Here is a 16967-nt window from a genome sequence, read left to right on the forward strand (position 1 = left end):
GCACTTCTTACGTTCTTAGGTAGGTCTGTTCCTTTTTTGCAACTCAGTCCCCTTACCATAGAAGGGGTAATGAATAATGCAAAAGTGTCTCATGCATAGTGAATTCCCCATCCGAAATGTTCATGTGGTGTGGGCCTGCCCCCTCCCTTGCATGCCGTAATTGGCCACCTCTGTCCCCTCCCCACTGGCATTGATAGCCTTACTAATTGGCCAAGCAAGGCCGTCTGTCATCCCGCTGGTGGAGGGGCTGCCCTGCCTGTTTGGTGTGGAGGAAATTAATTGCTGCTAAAGCTCAAGCTTTGAACATTTTCAAAGTTTCATTTTTTTCTGCACATCTACACTGCTCAAGCTTCAGTTTAAAACAAAAATGAGCAAAATTGGTCTGATAGATCTCTAGTACTAAGCCTTACACTAAAATATTCTTATATAAGAATCATAACAGATTTTGCCAGGTCTTTCTATCATGCTGAGTCTAGACAAATATCTCTCTCTTGGGGAAGGCTGATCAGGATAGCATCCATCCCCCTTGCTGGTCAACTTTTTTGAGTGAGGGCCTACAAATTGCACCAGAAGTAAACTCGGGAAGTATGAGGTCTTCCCACCACCACCACCAAGTACATCCTTCCTTTTTCTACCAGGTTTTTTACTCGTTGAATCCTAGTTAAACATGCCAGTTGTTACGTGCTGAAGATATCAGCTAATTTTCAGAGCATGTTCCATTTCTTATTTTCTTCCTTCAACCTCTTTTTCTCACATTATTTTCATTGCTAACTTTATATTTATCCTATATTTTGACTGATTTGTTTTTTCTTTCTGAAAGCATGTCCCATAAACTTCATCTGTCTCTCTTTTTTACATATTAACTACTGTAATCTATTTGTGTGCGTTGAGCTTTCCTTGTCCTTTTCCTGGAAATGGATTCCCCACCACCACCACCACATTGGATTTCTTGATTTCTTTTTTGTGTTCTATTTATACCACAAGGTTTAAAAATGCCTAAAAGGGAGCATACTTTTCTCTCTTGATGGGCCTTTTTCTTTAGAAAGGAATACAATAAATGTTTGCAACTTTCACTTTTTTTAAAAAAAAAATCAGGATCTTCAGGATGAAGTAAAAAGGGAGACCGATAGCTTGCAGACGCTGTTGGCTCAGAAGCAGGAAGCAGAGGAAATCCTTAATGGTCTTGACGAGGAGAAAGCTAAGCTGGAAGAGCAGCTTAACACCATTCGACAAAAATGTGCTGAGGAAGCTGATTTGGTAGGCATTGGTAGCTCATTTGTGAAAACCTGCACATTTTTTGCATCTCTTCCCTGAACCAATAGTAGTGTATACTTGATGTGGAAAAGAGAATAGCTGGAATAGGGAATGTGGTTGTTATTCCCAGATTTTATGAAGAGCCATAGACTGAAGATTACTTAAATATGTGTTTCAAATTTAAGCCTTAAATTTATCACCATAATTGTGATATGGTACTCATTAACATGCTTCCAAGAGTTCATGTTACTGTAATATTTGATTCACAGGTTGTAGGTTCTTTGTGGGGACTGTAAGAACATTTTGAAACTTGTTTGTTATGGTGCTTTGTTAAGATCTGTTGAAGCTAATGCTGGCTTAGATTTGGATGGACCTACTTCATCCAAATTTCTATGCCCAAGGTTTTTGTCTCTTTCATTGTATGAAAATAACTCTTTGTTGCTAAAACGTAATCATATGTTTCTAGAAATGTAAGAAAAGAAATACATAACTTTAGTTCATTCAAACTAAAGTTGCATGTGCTTGTTTAGGTCAAGAATGCAGAAGGTCCCAGGTTCAGTCTCCAGCATCTCCAGGTAGGGTTAGGAAAGAATCCTGCCTAAACTCTGAAGAGCTGCTGCCATTCAGTGTGGGCTAGATGGACCAGGGGTCTGACTCACTATAAGGCAGCTTCCTATGTTCCTAATAATCAAATCTAAAAATCAGCAGGTTTGCGAAGTGGCTGCATCGGTTCAGTTATAACATTTGTAGTACTTGTAGCCATGAATTTACTAAAATAGACAAACTAAGGAAAGGCGGGAGGGAAATCACAGTATTCCAAGGAGGAGGAGGGAGCTGCAGCAGATTCCCAGCTTTCTAGCCGTGGTTTTGCAATCAAGAACACAGGGTCTGGACTGACCAACCAAGATGACAGTGGAGATAGCATTTATGCAGTATACTTTCCATATCTCCAAACCATACCTCATAGATACAACTATTTCTTAGGAGGCAAATATCTGCAATAAAAAGCACTCTTACATTAACAGTACTTGTTGGAATATTGCAGTGAAATGTGTTTAACTTAATTCAGCTGTCTGTCTGTCTGTCTCTCTCTCTCTGTATGTATTTAAATGGGGGTGGAAGTTTAAAGTTCCTAATTTGCTTCATCTTCCTCTACAGATTTCATCACTAAAGACAGAAATAACAGATCAAGAGTCCAAAATCTCAACATATAAAAATGACTTGAGTAAAGCCCAAGAAGAGCTCAGCAGGCTACAGCAGGAAACAGCAGAGCTAGAGAAGTGTGTAGAAACAGGAAAATTGGAGCTAGGACCGCTACAACAGGATCTTCAGGATTCACAACAAGAAATTACTTCAGTAAGGACATCTCTAAAAGAGAACCAATTTTCCTTGTTGGCTTTTCCATTTTTCTTGTTACAGTGCTTATTTCCTCAGTTGCTGTTGATACATACACTGCATTGTTGGGAATAACTCTGATCTTTAAAGCTGTAATGTTGCTTGACACATAGTGGCCCCATTCAGACAACATGCTAAACCATGCTGCTTAACCACAAAATGGTTAATGGAATTTATTCCGTTAACCATTTTGTGGATAAACAGCATGGTTTAGCATGTTGTCTGAACGGGGCCAGTGTGTGCGAAAGCATAGAGGTGCGTATTGCTACTTTATCAGCATTAATCATAATAGTAAAATAACTGTAAATAACCAGAAATCTTTAGGTCATTATTTAAACAAAAAGTTAGAATACTCAAGGCTTGCCAAGCTTTAGAACTTCAAGTACCTGGACAGGAGGTTGTTGTTTTTCAGGACTGAGATGTGTAGAAATTTCCTGTGCTGTTTGAAGCTGTAGTTCTAAAAGATTCTGCTGCTATGGTTATGGGGTGTTGTATGTGTGTTTTTTAAAGTAAGCTTGCTCAGAATTCTTTGGTCTGCTTCAGAGATTTAGAGTGTACCTGCTTGTATTCCACAAACTGAATCCATCTCACATATGTTTGTTCTATTGTGTGGATTTCCTTTCATTTTTTACATAGCAGAAGTTCTCTGGATGGTTTACAGAGATTAAAAATACATTATAAAAACCATTTACATACAAACGTATAAATAAACAGCACACATAGAGACATACATATCTAAAACAATTTTAAATAATCAACAAGAAAAATCCAGGACCTATTTAAAACCTGATCAAATGCTGCCAAAAGCAAGCTGTAGACCCACCCACCCCCACTGCATGTTCTCACAACAGTGAGGATAAAAGCATGAAAGCTTGCACACTGTCAAAGATTAAAAAAATCCACTATGGTTGTAAGGCAACTCTGATTATTGAGCGTAATACAGCTGTATGGAGAAAGTCCTACAGACAAAGAACTTCTCAGTTGGCAGTATGAAAAGCAGGTATATGTATACATAGTAGCATCTTAACCAATTAGCAGTTCGCAAAGTTCTAAAGCAAAACAAAGACAGATCAAAGAAAACATCTTCATTATACCTTATTAACAGATGGCCCATAACTCTTCTGGCAGTGTCCGATTGACCTGGATTGTCAGTCCTCCTTATCAAGTCCTAGCTTATTTGTCTTCCATATCAAGAGTTCTTGACAGTTAGAAATGCCAATCAAGCATTTCCTTGCTGATATATCAGTTTTAGCATTGCAGCACATTCAGGCACGTGTATTATTCCAATCTGATCATGCAGTTCACATGTAAAAACCAAACTACATACAGAGGCCTACATATAGAGCAAGTATATCAAGGCTTCTGGACTTGTCTTTTCAACACTAATCTGAATTTTCTGGAAGAAGGATGGAATAAAAATGTAAATTTGTATAGCTGTTTCCTACGAAAGAGGGGAGACACTTGGATTGCCATAGTATCATCTATCCCCCAATTTCTTATGATGACCATTCCCCATCTTATTGGATACACTTGCCACACAAAGGGTATATTTATGGATTAAGGTCATTCTAATTTTGGTGAATTTTTGAGTTATTGAAAGAGTTGGGAGGGAAAGAGGCAGGGGACCACATAAGGGTTTTTTGCAAGAGATTTGCGAGATTTATACAAAAGTCTGGTTCACTGCAGCGGTTTTCATCTTACAGAGGAAGCTAAGTTAAAAATTAAATTCTGAAAATAAGCATGTAAGAACATGAAAGGAGGGTAAAATATTGCATGTGTTATTTTTATCCTCTTCTTTGTTGTTAGACTATGTTTATGATTTTCTCTTTACAGGTGGAAACAAAACTGTATGAGCTGAAAGAGTTGGAAAACAGCCAGTTTAACTGGGAAGCTCAGCCACATAGCACACTGCTTAATGGAAATGCAGATCATTCTAGCCTCAGCAACAGCAGCAGTGAAACTGCTAACTTTAATGAGAATGCTGAAAGAGAGAATTCAGCATATACTGAACAAATAAATCATGAATCTCCTGTGAGTAGTTGGGGTGTCTGGTTTAGTTATAAAATTGGCTCAACATATATAGTCAAGCTTTAGTTTTCATAAATACAACAACCTTATCAATAAGGTTTCTCTTCCAAGAAAGTAAAAAAAAAAGTTTACTTGGATACATGTATGCATTGATGAATTAGTTAACTCCTTTGCCAATATGCTGTCCTCAGTCAACCAGTTAATAGAGGTTTGGATGTGCTGCCTTAATCTCCTTCTGTTGTGTTCACACTTTTCAGAGATTGTAATATTAAGGATGATATTTGAGAAGGGGCATAGTTTGAACCATAGACTTTCTTTCACAAAGAGAAGTGTTGAAAACGTCTATTTTCTTGAAGAAAGGTATCATTTTTCAGCCTTAGGGTTGCAGAGGGCAGCAAGGTTTGCGTTCATGTTCTCAAGCATAAGCACCAGAAAGAACAAAACTGGTAAAATATCTAATCCATATACAAAGATTCTTTTCCAAGGACAGTCTCAAATTTTTCACACTTTAGAGGTACACTATTGGTCTACTTATAACTACAATGTATCCAATAAAGGGAACATCTGCTGCCTTTGTGAAAATGATACAATGCAATTAAAACATGCAAATTTCTTTAGCTCTCTGTGTCCTGATATTAGTGGTGAACAAATTGCACATTCCTCCTGGAATTGGAAAAAACAAAAGCTGTTACTCCACAGAGTACCTCTGGTTTTAGATTGTGTTTTATTGCCCTTTTCTGGATGTGAGTCATTCTTAAATGTTAGAAATAATAAAGCACGCTCCTTTTTATACAACGTGCTGCTCCTTCCAGCTGCTTATAGCTACATGTATAGAAGATATATAAGCTACCGCTTATAAGCTTCACTTCTGATATTGATTAAATGTGTTTGTGTAAATGCCACTGATACTGGAATTGAACATGTGCCATAAATGTATATATTGTGAATAGCAGTTGTGTTAATGAGTATACATCTCTCTTCAGTCTCTAAAATGTTGCATATCATAGAAATATTGTATATCATAGAGAAACTTTACATGTGTGAATTTACTTTCCCCCCCCACCCAAAAAAGGCCAGGAATAGTCCAGAAACAACGCATGTAGAAGCAGAGGAAGAAGAGAAAGAGGTCGTGCCATCAGATGTTACCAAAAAAGTGGGTTTGAACAGCATTTTAAAATACAGCACTGTGAAGGGTCTAAATACTTGTGCATGAGTTCATAATGAGTTTTATTTCTTAATTCTGATGGGGTAGGTGTGGGGTAAGAAGTGATGTGAAGTATTTCAGTGCTAATTCGCTGGCTTGGCTCCAGATCAGTTCTCTTTTGAATAGAAGGGCTTCTTCTACGTGTGGATGGTCTGGTGATCATGGAAGCTGGAGAGGAGGCATTTTTTTGCAAATTTCTCCCTTCCTCTTGCAAACTCATGTGCTACCTCCTATTCTTTTCAGCAGAGTTTTGTAACACGCCAAAGAAAAATTTCAAGGAATGGGGGTCAGTTAAAGTTACTTTGCCGCCAACCCCAAAATTCCATGACTGGGAGGTTCTATAACTAGAAATTCAGTGACTGGATCTCTGGATCCAACATTCTGTTTCAAGTGTGTTAATTGATATTGGGGAAATCATGTTCCACTCATCCTCAGTTCTACATATGTAAAATAGGATTAATTATCGACTTCATAAAGATATATACGGTTGAACAATAAAGAAAGTCTTTCCTCCTAGGAAGATCCATTTGATGAAGAAACCCATCAGCTCTCTGAACAGATTGCAGGATCCAATTTAGACTTCTTTGAGTCTGACCCCTTTGTTGGTAGTAAGTAATCTGTCCTTTCTTTTTGTAGTAATTTGCTAAGAAAAGTATTAATGACACTAAATTGGATTGTCATTAGATACAAGAACTGGGATATTTGGGATTCTCAAATGCTTTGGAATTGGTCTAAAGGCTAAGGGTAGGATCCAGCTGTGCCCCAGCACTAGCGCTAATGACATTGTGCTAGCATAAGCCAACACGTGCACAGCATAACTAGCACTTGCTAGGGCAATGAGAATACATTGTAATGTGGGCCCCTAAATTTGGCAGCAAAACACTGCTTTTTCCCATTGCCCTAGCAAGCACTAGTTAGATTGCACAAGCATCCGTTTATGCTAGCGCAGTGTCATTTGCACTAGCACTGGGGCACAATTGGATCCTGTACATAGTTCTCATTTTAAAATGTTTGCCCAATTTTTGTGCTTTTCTACAGCAAGAGAAGTTCTTTGAGTGATTTACAGGAAAATGCAATAAAATATAGAAATGGAAAACCCCAAGCCAAATACAGTATAAAAATAAAGACGGTCTAAGGGCCAAAGTATAAGCAAAAAAGCCCTTTTAGGACACGGCTGGGGGAGAAAGTTGGGAGGTGGCCAAGCCTTCCTCCTTGGGCCTGTCTTCGCTCCAGTGTGCTTTCTCAGTGGCTCCTTCTCTTTCACCTCCCAATCCATTCATTTCTATATGTAGTTGACGGATCTACAGACTTCGTAGGCACAGCATTGAATGGCTATTGGAGGGGTCAAATCAAGCTGAACTATTTTCTCTGATTAAGTAAGCGATACTAAGAATGTCATATTTCGCCTTTCATAATTGGCACGTGTGCTATCAGCAGACTACTGTGTTCAGAAAGGCAGATAAGTGGCATAAAGAACATTGCCAGCACTTACCATGCAGCGATCTACCTAGGTAATTCCTGATAAAATTCATGTGGGGAAATAGTAGTAAAATTACTTTTATTAAGCGTTTATTCTCTTGAAGAGCACTTTTGACAATTCTTGATTTATAAGAATAGCCTTGGCACATTAGTGCAGGGCTAACTGTGTGTCACACACCAATACTTATAAAAGTTCTTCAGCTCTTTTTTAAAAACAAACCAAAAACAAACCCAAGATCCTTTCTGAGGACAGGGAATTTGGAGCAGAGAAGTAGCAGGGGAGGAAGGGAACATTTGCCCAAGTACCTCCTCATCTCACAGGGTTTTTAATACCTTTTTGTGTGTGTGTATGCAAACATGCATTTGAAACCACATTGGGAGGGTCTCCTTGTGGTGTATGATGTGGAATAGGAATCAATTAAATACCCTCCCCGAGCCCTGTTGCTTCGCCACACTATGTTCTTTCCTCCTGAAGTGGCTTTGCTTTTTATAGATGATATCATGCAATATGCAGTTCTTCTGCATTGTGGAATTGTGTAATAGCTATACAATCACCCATAGCAGAAGGTGCAGTCTCCCCTCCCCCCCGCATGACTAATGAGCTTATATCTGCCTTTCCTCACATTTAAGCGAAAGGCAAGCACTCCTAACCTTGCTTTGCCATTATGGGGAGAAGATTGTCAATTTTTCCAGGTTTGTGTTCGCTTATTGCTGTCAGGATTGTATGGGTTTTATTTTCCTGTTTTCACTATGCATTTTCTGTTTTGTTTGTTGATATTCACAATAAAAAAAGTTTATACATTTTTAAAAAGGATTGTTAAAATAATGTTTACACAGTGATACATTCTGGAACCCCAAACCCCTTCAAGTATTAAAGGGAGAAAGGAACACATATCCAAACAGCAGAAGATGCAGCTGCCATTGCTGCCCCTGGCTTCTTCCTTTCTGCCCTTGGAGAGTGAAAACACTTGCAGTCCTGGGAGGAAGGGGTGGGTATGCTGACCTAGAGCTGTGCCATCTGAGGGAGGAGGTATACGTTCCTATATTCTCCTTAGATATCCATGCCAGAAAAGCAAGCAATGTGTCATCTTTTTTCACAAAGCTAGTAAGAGATGTTGAAGTGTAGAAGCTGATAATGTATATGTAGGGGCTTCCGCAGAACAGCTTCCTGAAAGAACTGAGGAATGTCAATATATTCCCTGTTCTCCCTGATGGGTTGAAAAGTAAATAAAACTACTAGACATGGAGGAGTCCTTTTTGCACTTTGAAGGAGTTCTGGAAAGTTCAGGCACAAACCCACTCAGTGCATAAGTATTACTTTGTTCTTACCTGTAGGATTCTGTACAAGTGATGGGGAAGGTTTATTTACATGCAGCGTTTCACTCTTTAAAATAGGTGATCCTTTCAAGGATGACCCTTTTGGGAAGATTGGTGAGTGTTGCATTTTTCTTTCTTTCAATTGTTCAGACGCAGGATGTTCAAAGAACTTTGTGGGGATTGTTAACAGTACTCAAACTAGTAATGAGACCAACTAATAATAACCTGTGAGTAACTTTGTTACATTAGGCCATGAAATGATGTTTTCTGAGAATTTCTGCAGAGAGGGCTATGGCAAATGCCAACTTTCTATTTAGGGCAAGAAACGGCCAATTTTGACATTTGGGCACAGCAACTTCCTTCCAACAGAAAATGTTTGTGGGTGTAAAGTGCTCAGACCCAACATCCTCTACTATCTGGCAGGGGGCCATGGGATGCTATTGCCTGCCAAATCTTCCCATTTTGGGAAAGGAAAAGAGAACATCCCAAAAAGATTATGAAAAGGTTATTGAAAAAATAGTTCAGGAATCTTCCATTGGATTTCAAGCCTTTTCAGAGAATTCTAAATGCAGTTACAGTAAGATTCATTTTCCTTCCCTTCTCCCATTGTGCTGAAGTCATTATTATAAAGCATTTTCATTTTATTTTTCATGACCTTTTCATAATATTTAATCCCTTCTATTGTGGATTAATAGTGTTGTTAACTTTGTCATCTTCATTTCCCAGGCTTTTAAAATTCCTTAATATTCAGGCACTCTAAGAACATCTGTTTGACAATGGTATTTCTTCCCTCACTACTGCTTCTTGATTTCTCGAACCATTTTTTTTTAAAAAAAACCCTACTGTTCTCTCTCCACTGTCCAGCACCCCAAATATACCTCAAATTTAAAAGTTTTCTTTCAAGACTGATCCACACAATGCATCTCTTGTACATGTAAGCAGGCCTGGAGTTTGGGTGGATCCATGCTTGAACAAATGTTATGTGTGATTCAGGCAATAATGACAGCTTGCAAGCATTTCTGTGGTTCCAGTGGCTGCAAAAAAGATTGTGGAAGCAAGCTACCAAAGTTTCTGTAGCAGAGTGAGATCACACTTCACATAAGTTCACGTGAATACATACCCAGGGAAGGGAAGGATGGTTCACGTTGTAAGGATTCATATATTGTATAAATCAAATATTGGTGTAAATGAACAGTGAGTGCATTTATAGGGGGAAATCATATAACAAGCTAACTCTGTAAACAACAGAGAATTATAATTGATATGGATTACTTAAATAAGCAAGATTATATTAAAGCTGAGCATATTTTATGATTTCTATATAATATATTCCCAGCAGGAGAATGCTAAAGATGCCTTGAGTAATGTAATCTTGGCTTGGTTTTCTTTAAGATCCTTTTGGTAGTGATCCTTTCAAAGGTTCAGATCCTTTTGCTGCTGACTGCTTTTTCAAGCAATCATCCACAGATCCTTTTGGAAATATTGACCCCTTCAGCGCAGCCAACAATAGCAGTAATTCCACAGTAAGTCTGGGAGAAGTGAATGTGTCCTAAGTCTGTTCTACAAACATTTTGGGCTTTGATATGAAATGCCTCCAAAAGAGTAACATAGGGAAAGCTGCTAGTTTCCTTCCCTCTGTTAACATGTTTGTTTTAAAGGCATTGGGCATTTGGCCGTTGATCTCCGCAGCTGCATTGTCATCCTTGTAAGAAGTCAATTGAGGTGCTGTGCCTAGACAGTCTGGCTCCCTCGGTCTGAAATTATAGTCTAGAATTATTAAATCATGTGGCACTTTGAAAACCAAATAGAGAGATGTTGTCACAGTTGCTCCCACTTTTTAAAAGGTGAACTTACTTGGAAGCTACTTACATGTGCAGTATGACTTGGTTTTGCAAATGTCCAGGTGATTATTTCTTCAGAATGTTGGTGCTTTAATAGCCTCTGGATAAACTTGTTTGTCAGATGGCTTGGTCTACCCAGCAGTTCTCTGAAGTTTTGTCTTCTGATCATGAGACTTAAATAGGTAGCTTTGTATCCTGGCTGCTTTGAACAATTTTTTGTTTATTATTACTCCTCATTTGAAAATAGCTTTCTGAAAAGTTTAAATACTAACAGCTGGAAGTAGTAACGAAAAGGGAAGAAGGGAGCTAAATATTTAGATTTCGCTCTTAATGGGTGTTCAGTTTCTTTTGAAAAAACTTTGTATGAATTAATGGAAATTATACTGTTATGAGATGGTTCTAGTTATTGGGATCCAAACCAAACTTTTCTATATTCTTTGGCAAACATTGATTGACTAATGATTACTTGAGCATAGGAACCTTTTAGAAATCAAGAAATTTAGGTGACGTGCAGGCCTGAAAATATTAATTCTGAAGCAAAGATTAGCTTGTCTAACACTGAGAATCTTGATGGTCTGCAAAAAGCAACCTTAATGGATTTTAACTTTTAGACCGAAACACTGAAGCATAACGATCCTTTCGCTCCTGGTGGAAATGCTGTTACTACATCAAGTGATCCAGGTAAGGAATTATAGGTATCCCTAAGTAATAAATATATAGACAAAACTTTTGTTACCTGCAGCTTATCTTGTGTGTAGACAGTGTTCATGTAAGTGTGCATCTCTTCAAGTTTGTAAAAACTAATCAAGCTCAGTCACCTAACCATGGTGCCTATCTCCTAACCATGGTTAGTCCTTATTTCTGTAGATATTTTCCAGCATCCTGAAACATGGTATCTCTCTGACATAGGTTTTTCTTGGATGCTGTCCAATTTTTTTGTAAGAATGCTGCAACACTACTTTTTAATTACTGTGTTTTTCTAACGTTGTGCTTGGTGCATCAGTTTGTCTAGGATGGGGCTGGGCAACCTCAGGGCCAAATCTGGCCCTCTGGAGTCCCAATTTGACCCTCCAGGGTTCCCCAGATGACCATGCCTCCTTCCCATGGCTGCACCCTCTTTCTCCCAAGCACTGACCATTTAGTAGTTTCCTGAATTTTGTTTCACTGTTCTAAAAGATTGAAATGTCTCTTCTGAGGCTTAATGCTGGCAGTAAGAGCTGTAAACTTCAATATGCTGCTCCTTTTTTTTTTTGTACTTTTGGTCTAACCCTTTTTGCCTTTGGCTCTGCCTCTTTGCCTTCAGCCCTGCCAACCACTGGAATATGGCCCTCGAGAGCATTTCAGAAATTGAATTTGACCACTCAGGCCGAAAGAGATTCCCCACCACGAATTGCACAACTTTTAATTTAGAAAGTAGTTATTTAAAAGATAAATAGCCATTGGGGCATGAAAAGGAGTCTAAACATAGGTTGGCAATATGTGCTGAAGGCAGTCTCCCACCCACACCCACGCTATTAAAAGAGGCTTTGCATGTGGCTTACAAGAGTAGCCAGCTAGTGGAAACCAATGGGATCATTGACCTGTACACCATGGCCACAGCTAGACCTAAGGTTTATGCTGGGATCATCCAGGGTTCGCCCCTGCCTGAGCACTGGATCCCCTGTGTGTCACCTAGATGAACAGATTTGACCCCTGGGCGATCCAGGGATAAACCTTAGGTCTAGCTATGGCCCATATCTGCCCAACTAGCTCAATAGCCTAATAAGTTACAATGCTGGGCCTTCTGACCAATCCTAGTTACTTTGGATTTTAATGCATTCATCCATCTATCAATATCCAGGACAGCCAAAAAGAAGGAATTCTTCAGACAACACCTAATACGACTGTGGAATCCATAACCATAAGATATGGCTTTATAATAGGCTTGGATGAGTATTTTTAGAAGGACTCCATTCTTTTTAATGAAAGGTAGACTTAGTAATGGATGGTAGCCATGACAAGCTATGTGGAGTTTCCATTATTAGAGTGTACTGCTCAGGGCTAAACACAGCATCAGGGCCTACCTGTGAACTTCCTATGTAATACGGCTGGCCATGTTAGAGCCCAACCAGTGGAGTACGTGGACCCTTGGTCTAATTCAGGAAAACCATTATTTACATTCAGAGTCTCTTGCTCGTCTGCCTAACAATATGTCACTCTTTCAAACTTCAAAATGCCATACATTTCATTGTGGCAGTCAGTGGACACACAAGTTTTGTGAAGCTAATCTCAAGACTTTGAATTGTGAATTTTGAGGAGTTGGCGAAGTATGACAGGAGTAAAGGTAACTCCTGCCACCTTTTGGATTGAGCTTCACAGCCTTCTTCAAATGTCATTTAATTTAACTTCATGTTATTAAGCAAGCTTGAGGCAGGTGACTTTCAGTCCTACACAGGTGTTGCCTATATCTTGCTTAAGTTACAAATGGTTCAAGAAATAAATTGACTTGTTTCCAATCTCTTCTTTCTTTAGTTAGCCAGAATTTAATTTTTCTACTCTTTTGCTCTTTTGCTTGCTTTAGCTGCAGATCCTTTTGCCTCTTTGTTTGGAAATGAATCATTTGGAAGTGGTTTTGCTGACTTCAGCACATTATCAAAGGTAATTTGAAGTGATTAATGCCTGTGGAAAAAGTATACAAATGGTACAGTAACTAAGACACTAGAGGCTCCAACCTATTAGAGTACAAAACAAAACTTCAGCAAATGTTGAATATAAATCAACAGGTTGATCACTTCTCAGATTGGTTCTGAGTTGGAATTACTTGCTTTATTATTATTATTATTATTATTATTATTATTATTATTATTATTTATATAGCACCATCAATGTACATGGTGCTGTACAGAGTAAAACAGTAAATAGCAAGACCCTGCCGCATAGGCTTACATTCTAATAAAATCATAATAAAACAATAAGGAGGGGAATTGCTGTGTAAGCAATGCAATTAATGGAAAACTACACTATTGTGACTATAGTCATTTGCATAGTATTGCTTGCTAGTCTGCCTTTTGCTTCCATTCAAAGATTGATATATCCTCTTTAGAGTGGATGCTGTTGAGTTTATTTCTGAAGCTGTTAAATTCCGGGCATTCTCACAATAGCAAAGCATTCAGCCAAGACTTGGGTTGGATTCGTACATTCTGTAACAGTGGAATTGCTGTTGAAAAAATGAAACTCTGGGTGCAGCATAGATGCTTGCACTGGTGGGGAAAATCACTACAAGTATATGGAAGCCACTTTACGCACATGGGGTTCATGCTGGTCCAGAGCAACGAATCTGCCATGCTCCTTAACTGTTGTGGAACTGTGTAGCTGCAAGACAGCATGGAAGGCCATATTTCTGACTGGCTGCATTACTTTGATTTTACAAGAAGTGGTATGCTGCAGAGAAATAACTTGACCAGTTTTCTCAAATGTACTTCACTTGGTTGAAATGTTTTTATCCCAGTTCTTGAACCACAAGGTGGCCAATATTAAACTCTAAATTTATATTTAAAAGATTAAAATAATCAGCCAATAACTAACTAAAGTAGCAGTAGTAAATAACAATTTAAAAAAACCACAGAAGGAGCTCAGTAGGGTGGCTATGGAAGGAATTCCCTTCCAATTTGGAGGTCCCCCAAACACAATCTTTACCAGGCATTGAAAGGCCAGCAGAGAGTGTGTGGAAGGGTTCTGTGAATAAATTTCCCCTGGAAAGAATTCCAAAATCTTGCTGCAACTGAGATGGCCCTGTCCCAGGTGTCCTGACCTGCAAATATGCCATAATGGTATGGAGACACAGAGTAGAACCTTCAAGGAATATGTTGAAGCTTGCACAGGTTCATTAGGCAATTCTTTTAGATATACTGGACCCAGACCATTTACAGTACAATCCTATACGTGTCTGCTCAGAAGTAAATGCCATTAAGTTGAATGGGACTTACTTCCAGGTAACTGGATATAGTGTGCTAAAGGTCTACACCAGCACTTTGAATCACACGAATTTTGTGAATCTTTTGAATTTATCTATTAGTGGTTTATAGGGAGGACACAGCTGTGATGAAAGGAGTTAAGCAAATAGTTCATTTGCTTAACTCCTTCCATCAAGTGATGTACATTGGGGCAAAAAAATGCCAACCAAGTATGACCCGATGGGATCATAGTTAGCGGTGACCAACCAAGAAAGAGTTCCTGGGATTATTGATTGATTGATTGATTGATTGCATTTGTATGCTGCCCCATAGGCAAAGCTCTCTGGGCAGTTGTGGTGGAGAGCTCAATGAAAATGTCAACCCAATGTATGGCTGCTGTAAAAAAAGAAAAACTCCATGTAAGGCATAATTAGAAAAGGAATTAAAAATAAAACTGCCAATATCATACTGCCTTTATCCAGTGGTGCAACCACACTTGGAATACTATGTATAGTTCTGGTCACCATACTTTTTTTAAAAAAGATATTGTAAAGCTGGAAAAGGGGCAACTAAAATGATCAAGGGGCTAGAGCATCTCCCCTATGAGGGAAGGTTACAACAGCTGAGATTGTTTAGCTAAGAGAAAAGGCAATTAAGGGAAGACATGATAGAGTTGTACAAAATTATGCATGGTGTAGAGAATATGGATAGGGAGACATTTTTCTCCTTCTCTCATAATACTAGAACCTAATGGGGTCATCCCATGAAACTGATTGATGGAAAATTGAGGACAGTTCAAACAAAGGATTTCTTAACACTTCGCATAGTAAAACTAAGGAACTTGTTACCTCAAGATGTAATGATTGCCATCAATTTTAATGGCTTTAAAAGGCTGTTAGATAAATTTTTGGAGAAGACTATCTATGGCTAATAGTCCTGATACCTATGTGTCTATATACTCCAGTATCTGAGGCAATAAACCTATCTACATCAGTTGCTGAGGAAAATGGGTGAAAGAATGCTGTTGCACTCATGTCCTGCTTGTGGGTTCCTTGGTCAACAGCTGGTTGGCCACTGTTCGAACAGAGTGCTCGACTAGATGGACCTTGGTCTGATCCAACATGGCTCTTCTTATGTTCTTAAACAGTGATGGTGGAAGGAGGTATATGTTTATTATGGTTAACCAACCAATAAAACAAAGATCATAACTCAGAAAAAATGTTTTTTCCTATTCTTGTTTTTTTAAGGCAAACAATGAAGATCCCTTTAGTTCATCGACAACAGGCTCTCTCAATAATGTGGTTATAACCAAAAATGTGTTTGAGGAACCTCCGGCCAAAAATGAAGATGTCCCTCCTGCTTTGCCTCCCAAAATTGGAACACCTACCAGACCTTGTCCTCCCCCACCTGGTAAGAGGCAGCATTACGTCTCTCTATGTGGTGGTGGTGGTGGTTTTTGATGTAATTATGGGTGTAAGAGAAGTGTTCTGTGATTTTCCCTTCTTGTTTTCCTTAATGTTTTGTAATTTGCTTATAAAATAATTATGATTTATATAACATCTACTAGAGAGTGTAAGTAATTCTTCCTAATTCAGGTCATCTTTTCTTAAATATATATGTCTCGAGCCATAAATTGGAGAAAAGGCTGTGATTTTAAATTGCAATAACAGTTGTAAAAGCTGGTTCCTGGGTAGCAATTTAAATTTGATAAACAAGCCAGCTTACAGCAGTTTTAAAATTAGCTAAAGCAAGCACTCTGATCTAAATGAACGGACTGGCTCCTGCCCACACTGAACCATTCACAGAACAGAAATATTGGCAAATGAATACACACACAAAAGACACCCCAAATTCTGAAAAAAAATTGAAAGATTTTAGGAACCACATTTATTTATGATGACTAATACTAAGCATTTTTTGTCTAAATAGTAGGATGGTGTATTCTAAAACACTGTTGTACACTCGGTAAATATTTCTGCCACATTCATAAAGTGGTTATTTTGATGTAGGAAAAAGACCTATCAACAAATTGGAGTCTTCAGATTCCTTTAAACTGAATGATCCTTTCCAGCCGTTCCCAGGCTGTGATGGTCCCAAAGAACAGGAAGCTGACCCATTTGCTCCCACTGGTGTGTGCAAAGAGATGGACACCAGCAATTTTGCTAATTTCAGTGCTGTAAGTAAACAGGATGGGGAAGCATCAAATTCACTTTAATGACTATTTTGTAAAGAACAGTGAATGTTACTATAAACTTGAAATGAGTGCAATGGGTTCCATACAGCAATGCATCAATACAGTACATTCTAATATTAGTACTGCCTCTCTTAAAAAGTGCATTATCCCATACATCTGGGGCATTTGCAGCCCGTTAGAGCATATTGTTTGTTGCCCGTTAATGTATTATTTAACTTCACATGAATAATTGTTGCTCTGAAAATTTCCTGGTCTTTTTACTAAACTGTAATTGCACATTGTGCCTTGGGGATTTAGTGTCTGTATATCAAGCTGCAGAACAG

The 16967-nt window shown here is 38.6% G+C and overlaps 1 protein-coding gene across 5 annotated transcripts in view; it reads left to right on the forward strand.

Moving 5' to 3' along the window:
- The window catches only part of EPS15 (epidermal growth factor receptor pathway substrate 15), a 61260-nt gene that overhangs the window by 39771 nt on the left and 4522 nt on the right, over positions 1-16967 (forward strand). For 2 of the 5 annotated variants that reach the window (XM_063139015.1, XM_063139006.1), the window contains exons 14-25: positions 1096-1257; positions 1785-1829; positions 2413-2610; positions 4483-4680; positions 5750-5830; positions 6399-6489; positions 8756-8791; positions 10070-10200; positions 11130-11199; positions 13079-13155; positions 15698-15860; positions 16460-16626. In XM_063139015.1, coding sequence (XP_062995085.1) covers positions 1096-1257; positions 1785-1829; positions 2413-2610; positions 4483-4680; positions 5750-5830; positions 6399-6489; positions 8756-8791; positions 10070-10200; positions 11130-11199; positions 13079-13155; positions 15698-15860; positions 16460-16626 — 1419 coding nt within the window. The remainder of the gene's footprint in view (positions 1-1095; positions 1258-1784; positions 1830-2412; positions 2611-4482; positions 4681-5749; positions 5831-6398; positions 6490-8755; positions 8792-10069; positions 10201-11129; positions 11200-13078; positions 13156-15697; positions 15861-16459; positions 16627-16967) is intronic. The other 3 variants (XM_063139031.1, XM_063139024.1, XM_063139039.1) reach the window with 2 other exon arrangements.

This window comes from Elgaria multicarinata, chromosome 1 (genome assembly GCF_023053635.1).
Source record: "Elgaria multicarinata webbii isolate HBS135686 ecotype San Diego chromosome 1, rElgMul1.1.pri, whole genome shotgun sequence".
In the NCBI taxonomy this organism is placed as follows: Eukaryota; Metazoa; Chordata; class Lepidosauria; order Squamata; family Anguidae; genus Elgaria; species Elgaria multicarinata.